The 17,475-nt window shown below is 34.6% G+C and overlaps 1 protein-coding gene and 2 non-coding genes across 4 annotated transcripts in view; all 3 read right to left on the bottom strand.

Annotated features, from left to right (window-relative positions):
• The window catches only part of LOC149085467 (rap1 GTPase-activating protein 1-like), a 117,069-nt gene that overhangs the window by 17,083 nt on the left and 82,511 nt on the right, over positions 1–17,475 (bottom strand). For both annotated transcript variants that reach the window (XM_089233486.1, XM_089233487.1), the window contains 6 exons: positions 15,172–15,225; positions 10,460–10,636; positions 8,358–8,461; positions 7,221–7,299; positions 3,875–3,928; positions 207–290 (listed from right to left, as the gene is read on the bottom strand). In XM_089233486.1, coding sequence (XP_089089612.1) covers positions 207–290; positions 3,875–3,928; positions 7,221–7,299; positions 8,358–8,461; positions 10,460–10,636; positions 15,172–15,225 — 552 coding nt within the window. The remainder of the gene's footprint in view (positions 1–206; positions 291–3,874; positions 3,929–7,220; positions 7,300–8,357; positions 8,462–10,459; positions 10,637–15,171; positions 15,226–17,475) is intronic.
• TRNAT-GGU (transfer RNA threonine (anticodon GGU)) lies at positions 6,085–6,158 on the bottom strand. The gene has a single exon. It is a non-coding gene; the product is annotated as a tRNA-Thr (tRNA).
• On the bottom strand, positions 6,364–6,437 carry TRNAT-GGU (transfer RNA threonine (anticodon GGU)). The gene has a single exon. It is a non-coding gene; the product is annotated as a tRNA-Thr (tRNA).

Genomic DNA, 17,475 nt, shown 5'->3' on the forward strand with positions numbered 1-17,475 from the left:
GTTAAAATGTTAAGTTCTGTTCTCTTGCAACAATTTCAATAACTTAAAAAACTTATTAAAAACTGAGCTTATATCAAAGCTTCCAATCATTCTTGGTTATTCTGAATAAAAATTATATTTTAATCAATTAATTTTTGTACTGATTTGCACAAATTTGAAGAACAAAGTTCCCCCAAAAGTATATAAAAATAAGTATATAAATTTACCTGACCAAATTTTTGATAAATGACACCAAATTTGAAAGTGCTGACTAGACTATGTTCATCAAATGCCAAAATAAGATCAGAGCCCTGAAACAAGTGAATGCTTTGTAAAAATCAATGGGTTTTTTTTCTGGAATGACTGAAATTTTTCAGACTATTATTTCACATGAAGGCAGGATACTTGTAGTCCAAGGAGCTGTGAACAAATGGAATTTGAATTCCCAGATATTTCACCTGTAGCAGACATCAGTAGATAGTTTGTTGATGTAAAAATATCCACTAATGATGTCTGCTGCAGATGAAATAACGTAATCTCATATTTTTTTTTCTTTTTTCAAGAGATGTGTGATTTTTCCAGAGAAATATGTACATATATTTATAGTTTGAACACATCTATGCCTAAATTAAAATTTGAACCTAGACCTGCACACTAACCACTAAACTGCCAGGTGACAAATTCAAATTCTATAGGAACACAGATCTTGAGACAAACTTTCTGTTTATCATTGTCTAAACAGTTTATGAACTAGCAACATACAACATATTATACTCAAAAACATTTCACACTTTATAGCTTGATGTGTAAATTTGGATAGTTGGGATGCTGTTAATATGTTCTTAATCACTTTCCTTTGGCATCTTCAAAAGCAACATTACTTGCATGTGAGACAGTAAAACCTTGTTACAACAATATTTGATATAACTATAAATCTCTTTCCAACACTATGTTTTTAGATTAGTATACTCAAGTCTTGTTTGGAAATGCCTATACTCTTATGCTAAACTGCTGCTTCTTGATATAATGATAATACCCCTACGACAATTTTTTTTTATCTGCAGAGTACCATTATATCAAGTTTCCCCTGTAATTCAAATATTTTTTCCTTTTAAATATTTTTTCCCAATTCGTTCAAAATCTTATCACAGGTGATTTCAACAGTTATTAGCCCTATTGGAAACATTGAATTTATCTGTTCTAGTTACAGTGGCAGCTGAAGTTGGTTTTCTATGGATTCCAAACTTCATTACACAAATATGAGGCAGTCTTCCCTTCGAAAAACTCTGGTCACAGTGAGTAACAGCCCTTCCAACATTTAAATTTCATTCAGAAAAATAATCATTCATACTAGTTTCTCACTTCCAATTCAGAAGGTAAATGACAGCAATTCAATGCATAATGTGTGCTACACACTTCCATAAATGCAGAAATAAGGTTCCTCAATAATTACAGTATTTCTCAGATCAAAGCACATCGCCATATGCAACATAGTGTGAAAAAAATATTCATGATCTTAACATAAGCTTCACGTCTTTATATCTGCCACTTTTCAGAGTAAAAACTTCCATGCAAATAGTGTTCCTTCGTATTCTAAAAAGTAATATTTGTTAGAAAATGTTTAGAACAAGTTCTGAATAGTTGAAATGCAATTCAGTGAATTGATATTTGAATGTTATATGATAATGTCCATAGTCAGTTTCTTAGAGATATATTTTTTTTGTAACGAAAATTAACTTACGGTATTCCCATGTATAATCCAGCATTCAGAAAAAATTGAGCAACATCAGTTTCTCCAATTTGAAATAGTCAATTGCCAGTATGTTGGATAAGAAAAGTTTCAATATTACTTAACTCATTTTTTTTAATTTATCAGCTTCCCATTACGGACAACTTTCAAAGAAAGTAAAGATGTATTTTGATTCCTTTACTGGAAATAATTTTTAATAACATTGGAAATGTTCAGCAAAAATTGTTTCATTTTTTGTCAAGTACTGGCAACCATAGGCATACACAGAATTTTCTCAAGGGGGTTAATTTTTTTTCCCTCTCAAGGGGGGGAGGGTGGTTTACGTTTTTCCTGTAAAATAACACTATAATCTCTGCTTTGGGGGGGAGTTAGAACCCCAAAACCCCCTTGCGTATGCCAATGCTTGCAACAGTTAAATTTCTTTTATAAAGAAACTATCCATTTGAGAAAAATTTAAATCATGTGAATTTTAATCAGTCGCATTAAATAAATTTCAACATTTACTCCAGTTGAAAAACATTTTTTTTAATTTAAAAAAAAAAGAAGATAAATTCAGATAATTATTTTTCCAGTTCAGACAATTTTGGTCTTCTCTTTTGATTAACTGTTGAAGACTGAGTGGAATGTCTCTTTCTGGCCATCTGAGGTCTGTCTTTTTTCTATCCTCCAAGCATTTTTCAAATTGTTCTGTTTCGACAAATCTTGAGCACTTATCCATAGTATACTCAGGTACTTAGATGTGCCATGAATACTTCCATTAACATCATGAAATTTTGAATGAACATTCAATCCAAACTGAATCGTATATCCACATCCCAGTTTACATGAATAATTTTCAGCTATAAGCCTAGGGGTTCGAACCCGAGGATCCAGGTTCGAACCCCACAGTGGTGGTCGGCTGAAGTTGGTTTTCTGTGGTTCCCAACTTCAAGGCACAAATGCGAGCTAATCTCCCCGTTAAAAAGTCTCGCCACAGAGAGCAACAGTCCTTTAACGATAAATCATTCAATCATAACACTTCACTCATAGTTAGAAAAACTGGTGGCGGATGGCAGCACTACACATAACAAGCATTACAGAGAAACAAAAAACTTTCGTCAGGTTTCACTACACGTACACGCACATTCCCGCATGTACCGATTCGTTGGGGGTTCCGCGGGGGGGGGGGGTGTGGGCGGGTGTGCATGTGTGGTGTAGCAGTAGTAGGTAGGGCCTCCAAAAAATGGCTCGGGGGATCCATGATGTTCTTAAGTCAGCCACCTCGTTGGGCAGTTTGCCTGTTGTGGCGTTGTAGTTGTAGCTAGAAATTGAATGTATGTGAGATACACAAATTGAATACTATTTATGAAGCTATACAGATCACCTTAAAAGATGTTTTGAAATTGCTGAAGGTTGACACATGGTTTTAAAGGACACTGGATATTCTCACCATGAACCCAAGTATTTTTCTTTTGAATGTTATTCTATGAAAACCGGTCAAGGTTAATTTTTATTGAGAAGATTGGCTATGTAAATAAGTGCCAGATTTTACATTATGAATTAAAAATGGTTATTAAACAGATCTTTCTAAAAAGTGAAAACAATCCGAACCAAAGAGGATCAAGTTCTGAAGAAATTATTCAGTTTTTCTGGCATGCCGCAAAATGACAAAGTTGAGCAGCATGCCAGAAAATTTGCAAGAATATGGTAGGTGCCGCATCAATACAACAAATCTCCAAAATTTTGTTTGTAAAAATGTAAGCACCATGGTGGACAGGCTAAGAATTATGGTAATGTATGTTTCTGACACATTTGACACCCTTTAATAGTAATAAAAATGCTAGTAAATTGCCCCTATGGCTGTAGACCAAGTTGTGTACGGCAAAGTTTCAATATAACAGAAAGCACTCAACTATGTTTTTCCCCACAAGGGATTGGTAAAGTTTAAGCAATGCTTCAATTTTATCTAAATGTAATATCACAGTGCAAAGTGTGTGAACAGAGAAACATTTACAGTGTAATATTTGCAGAAAATTGTCAATATTTAATAAATAAACTATATGTGCAGGCAATGTTATTATTGATGTGAAAGGTTACTTTTTTTCATTAAAAATTTATTGAATATTCTTTTGCACATTTTCTTGATATTTAAATATAAAATCATACCTTGGGAAATATAATTGGTATCAAACGGCATATTGGTATGTCTTCACAAACAAGCTTTGAACAAAAAAAGATCGAAAATGTTTATATTTATAGACTACTCTAGCAAATGATACTAGAATATAAATTCAAGATAACTTTTATTTTTTTATTCCTTAATCAAAAAACATGCACTTTTTTCTTTTATTTACACAAAATATGAAGCCTACTAATTAAATTTATATTCTCAGTTATGGTAGATTTAGTGGTTAAAATATTTTGTAAATTTTAGAAACAATTAAAAGATCATTACAAAAAATTATCTAAGAAAGGACACTTTCATGAATATGAATTTTTTAGGTACATAATGGGAACAAATACAGGGTGTTTCACGAAGGACTCCTGACTTTGAAAATAAATAAATCTGAAACGGTGATAGATAGAAGCATGAAACCAGTGGTATGTTTATTAAAAAAAACTAAGAATCTGATACAGAAACCTCAAAAATTTGGTTACAAATTGCGCCGATAGATGGCGCCACAGGCGGCATTACCATAAGTAGGCTGTACATAGTGGATAATGCAAGCAGACCTCGTTGCATTCACATCAAAAGCGTATCACCATATGTGGGCGACATCGAAACCAGAACCATCAATCATGTTGAGTATCTTGTTAGCGAAATCCTCTCATTGTCATTCAGTTCGAACTGGTATGGCGTGCTGGTATTGAATCTTGTACTGAAACGTGTAATGTTTTCTGCACGATTCTGTACGTGCTGGATGGCGTGATTCCAGATTCAGCTGCAAGTCTGCGGACAGATTTATTCGGATGACGCTCAATAACTGCAGCAAGTACCGTTGCATTTTCAGGCGTAATAACAGAGTGGGTGGGACCCACATTTCCGACTAATGCATCGGCGACGTTGCCTGTCTGTTGAAATTTCTTGAATAGCTCACGAACTGTTTTCCCATCTGGGCCTTTTGCAACTTGAAATCGCGTTTGAAAACTTCTCCTTGTGGCAGTAGGGCTGTGATTTAATTGGTGGTACTTGAACACGATAAACACATGTTCTTCCATGGAATACATCACTTCTGAAATTTCTTTCACTATACGTTAATAGCGGTCATGTTTCAACGGCGAAATCTTCGACGACTGATCGCTATCAGCGTCCGAGCTCTCTTTACAGGAGTCTTAATGTCGCATGTGGCGCCATCTATCGACACAATTTGTAACTAAAATCTTGAGGTTTCTGTATCAGATTCTTACGGTTTTTTTAATAAATATACCACTGGTTTCATGCTTCTATCTATCACTGTTTCCGAGTTATTTATTTTCAAAGTTAGGAGTCCTTCTTGAAATACCCTGTATGAATCAAAAACTAAGGTATTTAATAAGCTGATACAGTATGTAATCATATACAGTGAAACCTTGCTACAATGATACTCGATATAATGATAAATCTGTCTACAAAGTTATTTTTTGAAGTCTTGTTTGGAAATGTCTATATGCTAATGTTATACTGCTGCCTCATGATATAATGATAGTCCCTCTACAACAAAATTTTTCCTTGGTCTGCAGAGTATTCTTATATGAAGGTTTCACTGTAAATGTCACCTCGTATGATTGTACAGTTTGAAAAGTAGGAAATAATTGATTAATCATTAACATAAAAATATGCAGACTAATCTACAAGCCAATTTTAATAATCCAGATCAATCTAGAACAGTGTTTCCCAAAGTGGGCAATATCGCCTCCTGGTGGGCGATGGAATGGTCCAAGGGGCCGACAGAAGCTATTGATTTAACAAAGGATCCTATGGGTTCACTTGAGTTGTGGGGAGGCGATAAGAAAAAATTTCTGAAGGGCACGATGGAATGAAAGGTTTGGGAAACTGATCTAGAACTTGTTGCATTGCACAAAGACAATCATGACCTTTTTTCACAATTTCTGCTATATATTTCTTTTTTTTATTATACATTTTTCAGGCTGAATTCTCCATGGATTTCTTAAGATGGATGCTGTAAGATGGCCTTTCAATGGATTGTTATTGACTTTCAAGTAAAATTTAGCTGATTTTGCATTATGAAGAGCAACATTATACTGGAATATCCAGTATTCTGAAGTTATGAGAGAATTAGAGAGATATAGATGGCTTTTCTCTCAGCCAGAGATATCAAGGAAACAGTTATTTTCCGGATATTATGCTGAGGTGAGCTCGGAAAGAAAAGTCATCACGTCTCCGCCGGGACTCGAACCCAGGCCCTCTTGCATACCGGGCAAGCATGCTACCATCTACACCACTGGAGACACATGAATCTGCCTTCCTAATTTCACGCACTGTGTCATGAGGCGCTGAAGTAGAGGCATTAGTAGCCTCTCTTAACTTCAGGAAATGGCCCCCGGGTGGGACGGTTTACAGAGATATAGATGGCTTTTCTCTCAGCCAGAGATATCAAGGAAACAGTTATTTTCCGGATATTATGCTGAGGTGAGCTCGGAAAGAAAAGTCATCACGTCTCCGCCGGGACTCGAACCCAGGCCCTCTTGCATACCGGGCAAGCATGCTACCATCTACACCACTGGAGACACATGAATCTGCCTTCCTAATTTCACGCACTGTGTCGTGAGGCGCTGAAGTAGAGGCATTAGTAGCCTCTCTTAACTTCAGGAAATGGCCCCCGGGTGGGACGGTTTAGAGAGCTCTCTAAACCGTCCCACCCGGGGGCCCAAGATATGAGATCCTTGATATGAGAGAATTGCTTGCTAGTTTATCCTGATGAACACAGTTGATTCTATGCAAGCTTGCTAATGTTGTTCCTAATGAATGAAATCTCCAGGGATGACATCCTCAGTCAGGACTACAACTGGGTGGGGAGCAGGTGGTTCTGGTGCTCTGGGTGCCGGACAAGAGGCGGCACAAATTTCACCCTTTAACACCTCCTTCAACATTACAAAGGGGCGCCAAAATGTGTGCTTGTCCCAGCTGATCAAGTATCTAGTTATAGCCCTGCCCTTAGCAACACTACTCCTGTAAATCTGTGCCACTAGCACCAATAATTCATTACCGCATTCCCTAAGGACCCTAGGATAAATATCATCTGTGCTTTCTTACATACATTTTTAAGTTTCAGAACTTCCACATCTTTCACTTGAATATCATTGAGAACGTTATCACCCCACAACGGACCCACACTTTGGATATTGCCTTCTCTATTGAAAACTGATGCAAAACAGTTACAAAAGAAGGGTAGCACTAATAGTTTCCCCCTTTTGCTATGATCATCTGCATAGTTCAATATTACTAAAATGAATCAATAATAAACTTTCAGAAGCAGGCATCATAACAATAACCTTTAACATCATAACATACCTTTACAATCTGAATTAAATTTGCCGACTCATTTTCTAGGTTTGCAGGGATCAGATCATGATAGAGTCCAGTGCTAGTCCTTGAAAATAAATTAAATAGTTGAAGGAATGAATTATTATCAATTCATGCCATTGATATACATTGAACATATTGTAGCAGAACAAAATGGGCTAAAATGTTTAAAAATTACATTTCCTCTGGAAGTAATTCTGATGAGCCAATGGTTATTCCAAATCCAACCAGGTAAGTGCTTTGAAAAGTATCAGTTTAATAAAAATTATAAAATTAACTAAGAAAATGTGGTAGTTAAATATATTGCCTTAAAAAACAGCTGCATCTAAACATTAACATTTACAATCAAGGATGTAATATTGCGTCCAAACACCAATAGAATAAATTCAAACAAATCTGTTTTCTTTCCTCTCTCCTCATCACCACAAAACTTTGTTGCAACCCTATAAAAAATGTAGTTCTTTTCATCTCCGTGATGAGGGGGAAAAAAACTTCTATTCTAATGTGAAATATGTACATATATATATATATATATATAGTAAACCTAAGAGGAAAAGAAAACAGGTAGGTGAGGGTGGAAAAAGAAATATATACTTCATTCCTTCTATATCTTATCTGTAAGTATTATAGATAAGAGTATAGTAATATACTGTTCCCTTTCACCTGTTTTTTTTTTCTTACTTTTTCCCCTTACATGCCATTACGTTAAAACAAGGTTATCAAAACTTATATTATATTTATCGTCGATGCATCAAGCAGAAATCATCCGAATTTCTCGCCAGTCGCTTGTGAGCAAAGCAGTCAACCACATCAGTCAAAGAGGCAAGTACAGTCAGAATTAAGTCATTGTATAATTGTTGTTTGAAATGAATTATATTAATAAATATTTGTTAGAGAAAAGTTATTTTTATTCTAATTTTTTTCCAACTGAGAATTCCAGAAAATTTATAATTTTTTCAGAGTGATCAAGAGAAGGGTTTAAAATCTTAAAAGAAAAATAAAGAGCATTTATGTACTATATGAAACAGATTAAAACTATAAATAGAAATGTGCTGGTCCACTTTAAATAAAATACTTTGAAAATGATGGTTATCAAGATCATGTCTAGTCAAACATTCAATTTACCTGATTATTACTCGAAAATACTCCTGAGAATCATCTTTCTCTAATTTTATAGATCCCACTATATGCCCATTAGCTTCCTCTGCTGTGATGAAATTAAAATGTTCCTGCAAAAGAATAAAACAAATCAAACCAGACCAGTTTTTGACAGAGAAAAGACAATGCATTTTTTTCCCCCATAGTATAGTAGAGCATTGATTATCCAAAGCAGTTGGGGACTGGGGTGTTCGGATAACTGTGATCATTCATGGAAAAAAATTGTGCCAGTATCATAGGAGCAATGTGAAACAAAGAAACTGGGATATTAAACAAAAAACTGTATATATTTTGTATCACTTCGGAGAATGTATCCTTTATATCATTTGGGGGAAATGCTCTATCAGCCGCTAGCAGAACTTCTACATGGCACACAAATTTTAATTTGTTGACTGGAATGCTTTCAGTTAACTGCTGTTTCATTTGATCGGTATTTGGATAATCAATGCAAGGGTCGGCCACCTTTTTATGGCTGCTGGTCAAAATCAACCAAAATGTGTTTTGTATTAAGACGACGTTTTGGGTATATACACTTTATATACCCAAATAACAATTATATTTATTTATTTATACAATATTGGTTGGCAGAGGCCTATACAAGGGAATGCGGAGGTGAAATTAGAGACGATTGATGTTGCAAAGAAAATTGGATACTGTTGTACAATCAATAACGTTTGGCGGGAGGTTGTTCCAGTCGGTTATTGTACGAGGAAAGATACTTAATTTGAAACAATCTGTGGATGTAAAGATGGGTTTCAATTTTTGTGAATGGTTAATTCTTTTTGAAATGGTTTTTTAAATTTAATTGTTAATTATTACTATATATGGTATGTTATTATATACTCTGGTATGAAGCTGGAATTAGAAAATTCGAGGTGTCAATATGAAAGTGGCCGTGGAGAATTTTAAAAAGGAAAGATAGTCGAGAGATATATCTACGGGTAAAAAGCGGTTGCATATTGAGTTGGCCCTTAAGTTTCGTGACGAAGGCAGAGGATGACCAGCAGTTAAGAATGAAATGGGCGGATTTATTTTAATAGATTCTAATTTGCCTATATTGGAGGGAGTATGAGTGTCCCAGATTTCACAGGCGTATGAGAGTACAGGAAGGATGTAGGTTTGGAAGCAGGGATGTCTGAAATGACAGGTGGAGTTTTTAGGTTCCGACGAAGAAAAAAGTTTTTGGAGACACTTATGAAAGAGGTAATCAACATGGAGATTCCAACGTAGGTCGGCAGAAATAATTATACCCAGATATTTATAATTAGAAACTTCGGTGGTCAAGGAGTTATTGATAGTGTAAGAAGAAACAAGGGGAAGTATTTAGCAAGTAATTCTCATAAAAACTGTTTTTGAAGAGTTAAGGGGTTGTTGCCAGGACAAGCACCAGTCAGAGACAATGCTGAGGTTATTTTGGAGAAATGCTTGGTCAGATTCTTTGTGTACTGTGTGGTAGATGACGCAATCATCCGCAAAGAGTCTAATATGACAATTGATGAAAATTGGAAGATCGTTAATATAAATCAAGAACAATAAAGGCGAGAGGACCGAACCATGGGGGTGCCAGACTCAACTTGGAGAAATGAGGAGTTCTGGCCCTTGAAGGAGACAAACTGACTGCTGTTGATAAGGAAGGCTTCAATCCATTTAAGCAATTGAACACATAGGGCAAGGTTTTGGAGTTTAGAGAAATCCAAGAAAATTACATCCATTTGGATGTTTTTGTCAATACTGCTTGATAAATCATCTACGAAAAGAGCTAATTGGGTAGTTACTGATGAAGATGGTCGAAAGCCATGCTGATTTGAGAAAAAAGTTTATTGAATCAAGGTGTGATATAATTATACTTTATTTTTGGAACTCGAGTAGGTTACTTGAAATAATGAACAGGTCAGGTTGCCGAGAGAGGCCTGCTCTACTGTAGTTGAGTTTAAGATATTTTTCAATTTCATATTCAGAGAAAGCATAAAAATCATATTTATTTAATTTCTTTACCTATTATATACATTTGCAATAAACCATAGATAAAACGTTACCAGAAAATATGCATATAACAAACATTTTTATACCTGTTGATAGAAATATGACCTGTATAAGATGGCACATTGATCAATTTCAAATTTTGTTGCTTCATGGAGATCGGCAAGGTTTCCCACATCATTGTGTGATGTATAGCTGCCTTCAATCCAATAGCCGCCTGATGCAGGTAAAACAATGTTTGGATATGGACCCTCACTGTTCAGAACCTAAAATTAATCAATGAACACAAAAAAAAAAACAGTTCAAAAGATATATTCATTTAAAAAAATACCAGTTAATACACCTTACTCTCTGAGCCTGATCCAATGTGAAGGTAATTTTTTTGGCATACCATTCACTTTATAAAAAATTACCAGACTACTAAAGTTCTAAAATTAGGATGTCGTGAAAATTTTCAGCCAGGATGAAATAGAAAGATTAGAGCATATTGGCGCACACAAAATGTATCTCAAAGATGCACAAACTGAAGTTATTTTATTAATTTTAGTTTTATGTTTATAGTAAAGTTTCTAAAAAATTCTTTTGAATTTTAAACTACCAAGAATGATGGATAGTGGTCATTTTGACCACAATAGGAAAAAATTCAATATTTTTGCATAGCCCTATACAGTGATTACCTCACTACAGCAATACTCAATATAATGATAAACCCCCCATAACGATATTTTGTTAAATATTGTTTGGAACTGTCTTTAGTATAATGTTAATGTGTGATAATACCCTTTACTATGATAAACCCCTAGAATATTATATTTATATTTTTCAGAGATATATCTATTTTTCAAAGATATTTCTAAACAGCGCGCGGCGCACGCTCTATATAACAATATCTTTTTATATTTCACTCAAAATCATGTTTGATATACTTTTAAATTCCTCAAGATTTTGTTCTTTTGCGGGTGTTTAATAACATTGGTATTTTGCATTATCTACTCTCCGAAATTGGTAATTAAATTGCAGTGAGGCTACTTTCTGTGTATTACACACAAGTGTTATGCTGTAAATTAATTTGCAGGGTGCAACAACTAATTGAATTTTATTCATCAACTAATCAAGTGGAATTTTTTTGCTGTGAATAAAACTTAAAATGCATTTCATAATGGCTACTAACACCAATTCAAGAAAAATGCCAAAAACAGCATAAATTTGGGCAGTACCTGATGATGCTACCTCTCGATATAACAATAACCTTTCTACAACAATATTTTCTCTTGGTATTGTTATATTCAGGTTTCACTGTATTCAGTTTGTCATATTGTTGAGATAAACCCTTTTCCATTCACTATTTCTTTGGAAGAAGAATTTCAGTGTTTCCCCCTAAATTTTCCACTATAATACTGAATGAGAAAATTTTTTTCCAACATGGTAAAAAAGTCAATCATTTTTGATGAAGAATCAATCAATCATCAGTTGAAGAATAAACAGACAATTTTCAAAAAAAGAGGGTAGTAGCTTGGGAAGTGAGGGTAAATATATTATTTTTTTGTGCAGTCAAAGGTGTGAAATGTGGTAAAGTCACAACAGGGATCCCGTAAGCTGGGATCTGTGGTGGGCCCTGAAACCCCTCTATAGTGAATTTATTATGTGAAGAAAAAAAAATAAGAATTGTCTCGAGGGCCCCAGGCTGAGGCAATGTCAGCCCCCATCCTTGTGGGGCCTTGGGTAAAATCTTGAAAAATAAAGATGCTTTTCATTGTGTGAAATTGTTTCAGTAAATGCAATGCAGTAAAAGTATAAAGTTCCATAGAAACAATAATTAGATAAAATAATGTATGACAGTGAGCTTCTCTTCAAAAGTGTACCTTTGAATGATACAAAATACGTACTGGAAAATGCCGGGAGGCTCTAGCTCACCTGCCACCCGGGTACACAACCTCATGTGCTGCCCCTGAGGACATCTGTTGTAGAAGGCTGAAAGGGCTTTAGTCAAAGGAACTCTGAGATAAACCTGATTTTTTACTCATCAAGATGCACACCAACGTTTAACCAAAATATGCTTGACCATACGTCCCACTTTTGAAGAAACTGTCTTGTTTTTTTTCGTCCAAAGTTATTTTACTGTTCTTAATTATGCCAGATAAATTTTTCCACATTAAGCTCTTATTGATGAACCCTTATATTTTCCCTTCCTTTTAGAATTGAATTTTTTAATTATTCTAAATTTTTTTTAATACAGTTGAACCTTATTAACTCCAAAATACTTACTCCAAGCTTTCCAAGGTGGAAATTAAGGAAATGTGGGGGGATTCTGATGCTAGACCCCAGACAAGTGAGAACCTTAATTTTTTCTTTGCCTTTGACTGCTCCTGGAAAATTAATGGGTGGGGCTGACCATTGGCGTACACAAACGAGGGTTTTGGAGTTCTACCCCCCCCCCCCAAGCCAAGATTATAGTGTTATTTTACAGGATAAAACGTAAAACTCCCCCTTGAGAAGAAAAAAAATTGAAAACCCCCTTGAGAAAATTCTGCGCACGCCTATGAGGCTGACAGAGCTCCAGCCCGGGACAATTTTCATCCTTTTTTCCATACTATAAAGAGCCCCATGAAAAATCCTATCTGCGACCCGCAAAAGATCCGGGCATAGGGGGCCCTGCTGCAGGATGTGGGGGGCCATGGCGAACCAAAATGCAGACTTTCCTGCTCCATGTTCGAGAGAAGTGCATAGAGTCCATTCTTGTTTCTGGTATTATGGTCCTGGGTTCTGTGTGTTCCCCCAAGTTTTCTCAACATTTCTGTTGTCAAGGTATGGCTCAAAAAAGTGACTGCGTGTGATGTCTTTCACACACAATTTTCATTATTCCAAATTTTCAAAAATTTGTGTATCTAAACAAAGGCTTAGGCTGCTTCCCCTCACAACCTGCCACCTGGGTGCACTGCACCTCTTGCACCCTCGCTTAAGCAGCTCTCAGAAAAATGCAAACATGATAAAACATCTGTTTTCTCAATATTAATGTTGGCAGGAAAAGTCTATTTTAACATCTTTTACAATCATATTAGTGCAATAACTCTATGTGAAAACAAATTTCTACCTAGAATGAGGGTAGCGGTAATTTTGATTTTTTCATTCTAGGTGAAAACCTAGAATGAAAATAAATTAATAATAATTTGCTATAAGAAACCTAGAACATTTTTATTTTAGAATTTCAAAAGCCTTAAAATGATGAGGAAAAGTCGTGAAATTTTAACCACCTGAATAAAAACTCTTCAGTCATAATTGCATGTTAAAATAGCTTTTTGCCATCAAAATGACCCTTCCGCCATTTTAGTGTTAAATAAATCTCACAAAAGGTATATTCCTCCAACCATAAAGAGACTAAAATTAATCACAATTGGCATTATTCAACAATGAATTAAATGAAGTAATACACCATTACTTGTGAACTCTTATCATAATAGATAGCATGCACTCATAGCACTATATGGGTAATACTGTGGTAGCTTGTGTGGCAAAGGTGTTAGCATGGGCCCCACAAGCAGGCCCCCCTGGAAAAAGTTGAAATGATGGCCCTGCCCACAAGGGTGGGGCTTCTTGAAAAATATTTGTTTTTCACACTGTAAATTAACTGTAAAGGGACCTGTGAAAAAGCTGGCCTAGGGGCCATGGGTGTCACTCAGAGTCAGGGTTCAAATCCTAACTGCCGTTACGTAGTCATATTTTTTTTATTTCTCCTCGAATGATGCCGTCTACTTTCCAATAGTTAGAGTATTAGCATATGGTAAATGGTAATTTTTTAGTGTCCAGTTTATTTTTAAAGTGGTTATGTTTAATGTTATGTTTTCAAAGTGAGCATAATGACCATTTTTACCACATCAATTTGGAGACAAATGACTTAGGCCAGCATTACACTATAAAAGTTTTATAAAGCTCTTCAATAAAACGTGCAAAAACAACCAATAAGCGAATGTAACCACTTATTGGTCACATTTTTCAAGTTTTATAAAAGAAATTTTATCAAACTTTTATTGTGCAATGCCGTCCTTAGTACCAGAAACGTTTTTATTCAGATCATTATACTACTCAGAATATAAACCTACATAAATATATATATATATATATATATATATATATATATATATTGAGGGCTCAGAAACCAATCAGTGCGTCAATTTTTTGAAAACAACTTTCATGTTACAAGTGCCTTTTGTGGTGTCCTTATAAGAAATGACTAAAAGAACTAAAGTGATAAGAACATACAACGCCACCTAGTGTTGTGTAAGGGGAACTAGTGAGTTCCACCTCGGACATCAAGTAGACAAAATGTCTAAATGTTCTGCTCTTTCCGCTTTATAAATTCTTCCTATCTATATATATGTAATCTAAGTCAAACGTAATAATAAATACTCATCAAAATAAATACCCATGTGTTATCCACTCGGCTAACAAAGTGTTAAAGCAAACACAACACCTTTATTATTAAAACTTTCAGTTGCCAAAGCATTCAAGTCACTATTTTTATATTGCAACAACAGATAGTGCCACTTATACTGACCACATAATAAAAAAAATCCCTTAAAAGGTATTTTTGTAATTTTTACTGTTTATTGACTTACATGGCTTCTTTGAGCCCTCTCTCTATATAGGCCTACATATTTTACCATAAACCACTATTTTTCATTATAAAACTTCAGTAACAGCAAAAAAAAACAATTGATACCACAAAGTTATTGAAAAAATACAATTAAGTGTGCAACTTTTGCACGACTTGAACTGATTTGAGATGTATTTCGAAAAAATTTACCTCTTCTAATCGATCATGATCTGTTTTTGATTTTCTAAACTCTGGAGATGGTTGCTGAAAAGAAATGTATTACTGTTAATATTATCTGAGAAAAAAAAATTTGCAATAAAAAAAATGGATTCACTTAGACTCAAACTGTTTCTCTCAGTAAGAATATTCTTCACATTTAGTCAACTAGAGGGGAGTAGGCGCTTTTGGTGTCCCAGACGCTGGACCAAATTCATCCTTCAACTCCTTCCACATGCATGCAAGGGGTGCTGAAATTTCGGCTTGCCCCAGGTGGCAAAGTATCTAGTTGCAGCCCTGCATTTTAGTGACTTTTAAAACCTGAACTTCAAATAGTACAAGAAACTATCAGAAAGCTTGCTAAAATAAATCATTTTACTTTAATATGGTATGTATGCTTTGCTGCATACATTTGTATTCATCACACATAGTTTTTAAAAAAAGAAAATTGAAATATCTGAGTTATAAAGAGAAATCATGAAAAATTTAAAAAGGAACTGATGAGTCGAAAATAGATTATACTGAGCATCTTGAGTGAAGGTAATATTCATGGGTATGGTGGCCAAGCAACAATGCCAGTGTTTTCAGTACTAAAACGTGATTGTACATAAAGTTGCCACTGAAGTACAAAATTAATCTTAAATTATATCAAAAGTATGTATAGCAGGTAAAGTAAAAAAGTAGGAACAGTGGAACCTCCCTTAACAGACACTCCCTGTTAGCGGATACTTTTCTGATCCCGGGTCCTGTGGAATAGGGCTTTAATGTATTTCACTCCCCGTTAGCGGACAGCAAAATCAGGAGAAATCGAATTTTTTCCAACCCTTATTTTGTGAATGTTTTGTTCATAAATCGGGAATTTATGATATTCAATGGTGATTATATGAATAATCCCAAGCTCATATTGGTAAATATAATATTCCGCCAATTAATTCCTTGATTAACTGAATATAATATGGTCCAGGATGGTAATGTCTGTTTTGTTTGCACATGTTGATACGTGTCTGATAATGCTGTTATGAATGTATGTTTATTTCTCTTCCACTTATTTTAATTTAATTTTTATTGCAAAATATGTGTAGTGCGCGTATCATATACAGGAAAAATAATTGGTTTAATGAAGAGAAGAAAGGGTATAAATTTTTCTATATTTACCAAACTTTCCAACTTTATTTGGAAATTATGCATAATCGTAGTAAAAGTGATAACTGCAGCGAAATTTAATGAAACTTTCTTGATCGAGATGATTGATGACTATGCATAATCACTGGTGTACCATTTTTACATGCAGTAACACATAGGAACCAATTTTAACCGAACTCAAACGCCTTATAAATACAGAATTCGTATATAAACGAGGTTCAACTGTATATCATACCTACTCAATAGTGGACAAAACTTTTGGTCCCATGTGGGTGCCCATTATTGAGAGGTTCTACTGTATAAAAGTAAAGTATAGAAGTCAGTAATGAAGCATTCTTTTTCAAAATTACTTACAGCATTTCTAAATCTATTTTTAAGCAAAAATACTGTTTGGCCAGGATTACACTTTAAAAGTTAGATACAAGATCTTTTATAAAACTTTAAAAACCACCAATAAGCCTATTGGTTACATTCGCTCGAACGTAATTGGTTGCAGTTTTCAAGTTTTATCAAACTTTTATAGTGCAATTAATCTTGGTTTTTTTTTTTTTATATTTATGCTGTTTTGAATAATTTTCATTTGATTTGCTGATATTGATATCAAGTAGCAAGAGAGGCAGCATTGTGCCCCTCCCTGTGTTGTTTATAAAAAACTCCCCAGAAACAATTGATGTGAATTTTCTTTTGGAGTGGGAACAAACTGGCATAACAATAGACTCAACCATGTGATTCTATTTACTGTCCCCAGGGAGGGATATTGTCCACTTTGGAAAATACTGATTCATCCCTTCAATTAGCTTTTATGAGACAAAGCATAGAAATTGAAACCCCAAAATGTTTCCTACATTTAGTATTTTCTGAAAAGACTTATTGGCTTTTTTTTTTTTTCTATTTCATTTTACTTCTTGGTCCTGAAAAGAATTGAATACGACTTTTTTAAATTCAAAATAATTTTGTCCAAGAGAAATGAGTAATATCTGACACAGTTGAGCAATGAAAATCATTTTTATTTCCAATATACAATAAAATAATCAACAGGTTACTAATGAAGCAAGTCATTCTATTGTGGACAGTCTCTAAGAGATTTTTCAAGCCAATGAAAACTTGCCAACACAGCGATAACTCACCAAAACAGTAATTTTTCCATTTTTATCT

Source organism: Pholcus phalangioides, unplaced genomic scaffold, assembly GCF_987345545.1.
Source record: "Pholcus phalangioides strain wild (caught in Gottingen) unplaced genomic scaffold, Ppha-v1.0 ptg000007l_1, whole genome shotgun sequence".
In the NCBI taxonomy this organism is placed as follows: Eukaryota; Metazoa; Arthropoda; class Arachnida; order Araneae; family Pholcidae; genus Pholcus; species Pholcus phalangioides.